Below are 1,889 nucleotides of genomic sequence, written 5' to 3'. Positions count from 1 at the left end.
GTCGTCCCGGTGGGGCACCCTTCTCTGCTGACCCTTCCTGCTGCCTCATCTTCTAGGCAGCGGCGAGGACTGAGCCCCGGCTGGGAAGGTCTGAGTTCGAGATCACACACCCTGCGGTAGGCCGGTTGTTAAGACTATGTATCACCTTGGGCAAGTCGCACAAGAAACATGACTCTTCCCTAGCCTCTTTCTGCGTCAGTAAAATAGAGTCATAATATCTGTGTATCTCACGAAGTAATGTGAGAACTCTACCAGGTAACGTGTCTAACACACTTGGCAAACAGTAAAACCCTGCACAAGTCCACGGAATTCACACTGGATCGAGGCTTGTCCCCCAGCAACTCCAGGCACGCCTATCTTTCTACTGTTGAGTTAAGGGACAGCAATCAGCACCGCGCAATTTTAGACCTGGCTGCCCATCGCATGTCACTTCTATTTCCCTTACTGTATTGTACCGCTTATTGTGCTAGGGACATCTCCACTGAATACTTTGTTTCTTTTCTGTACCAGTGGGTTGCAGTGGGTCTTCTATGAACAGGAGCTAATCAGTGATGACGTTTTTACTGTTCAGCTAGGAAATGAGATTTTTAAAAAGAACAATGTAGTGAGTTTTTCATTAAGGGAAATAGTATTCTATTCCGTGCTTCCTAGTTTTATAGAGTTGAAATTATTTTATTTCATGAAATAATGCTTATGGTAGATATGCTTGGTACATATTAGACATTGAATACTCCTATCTTGAAATTATTCAGTCTTTGATGCAATGCACTTTTGCTGAGTATCTACTAGACCCCAGTTGTTAAGCTAAGTGCCTGGGGTACAGTTGGAATTAAGTCTGGCACAATTCCTCTCCCTGTGGTGTTCATAGCCTAACTCACATTTTAGCACACGCACAAGAAAACAGGTCATGACACTTCCACGTGCTGTGCTTGATACGGGAAGAAAAGGAGGTTGGGGAGCACAACGAAGAGATGCCTAGCCTGATCCTTCTAGTTAAATATTGACAGAGGAAGAGGATGTCATCCTTGGCTAAAGGGTAAAAGATTTTAGGCCAGGTGTGGCTCACATCTGTAATCACAACACTTTGGGAGGCTGAGGCGGGAGGATCGCTTGAGCCCAGGAGTTCAAGACGAGGCTAGGCAACAGAGAGAGATCCCCTCTCTACAAAAATATTTTTAAAAATTAGCCGGGTGTGGTGATGCACACCTGTGGTCTTGGCTACTCAGATGACATAGGGGTATTGCTTTGGCCTGGGAGGTCAAGGCTGCAGTGAGCCATGATCATACCATTGCACTGCAGCTGGGGCAACAGAGCAAGACCCTGTATTAAAAAAAAAAAAAGATTTTAGGAATTATATCATTTCCCCTTATAGCCTTACTTCTTCCTAGGAATACCAGGAACCTCATTTCCACTTCTGCTTCCCTGCATGGCTCCCACAGTGTCTAGTTTGCCTCAGAATTGGCCTGTAGAAGGTACTGTAATAACTTACGGCAGAGAGATTCAGGAATTCAGAGAATTCAGGATTGTAGAAAGGGGACACTGTGGGCACAACCCACCTCTCCCCCAATGCATTTTCTTTCTTTATTTGTAAATGATTACAATGTAACATATGATGGACATTTCAAAATAATGGCCACAAATTTTCCATTCTATAGAAAGGCATAATTCTATAATAGATTTAAAAGTTACAGGGTCGAGTGCAGTGGCTTATGCCTGTAATCCCGGCACTTTGGGAGGCTGAGGCTGGTGAATCATTTGAACTCAGGAGTTCAAAATCAGCCTAGCCAACATGGTGAAACCCCGTCTCTACTAAAAATACGAAAAATTGGCCGGGCAGTAGTGGCACACATCTGTAATCTCAGCTACTCAGGAGGCTGAGGCAGGAGAAT

General features: G+C 44.6%; 1 protein-coding gene across 1 annotated transcript in view; it reads right to left on the bottom strand.

Annotated features, from left to right (window-relative positions):
* Positions 1-1,428, bottom strand: part of RNPEP (arginyl aminopeptidase (aminopeptidase B)) — a 28,530-nt gene extending 27,102 nt beyond the window's left edge. The window contains 1 exon segment of the mRNA XM_011931842.1: positions 1,379-1,428. Within this exon segment, the coding sequence (XP_011787232.1) occupies positions 1,379-1,428 (50 nt within the window).
* Between the last annotated feature and the right edge of the window lie 461 nt (positions 1,429-1,889).

Source organism: Colobus angolensis, unplaced genomic scaffold, assembly GCF_000951035.1.
Source record: "Colobus angolensis palliatus isolate OR3802 unplaced genomic scaffold, Cang.pa_1.0 Scaffold91, whole genome shotgun sequence".
NCBI lineage: Eukaryota > Metazoa > Chordata > Mammalia > Primates > Cercopithecidae > Colobus > Colobus angolensis.
This window is presented reverse-complemented; position numbering and strand designations above follow the sequence as displayed.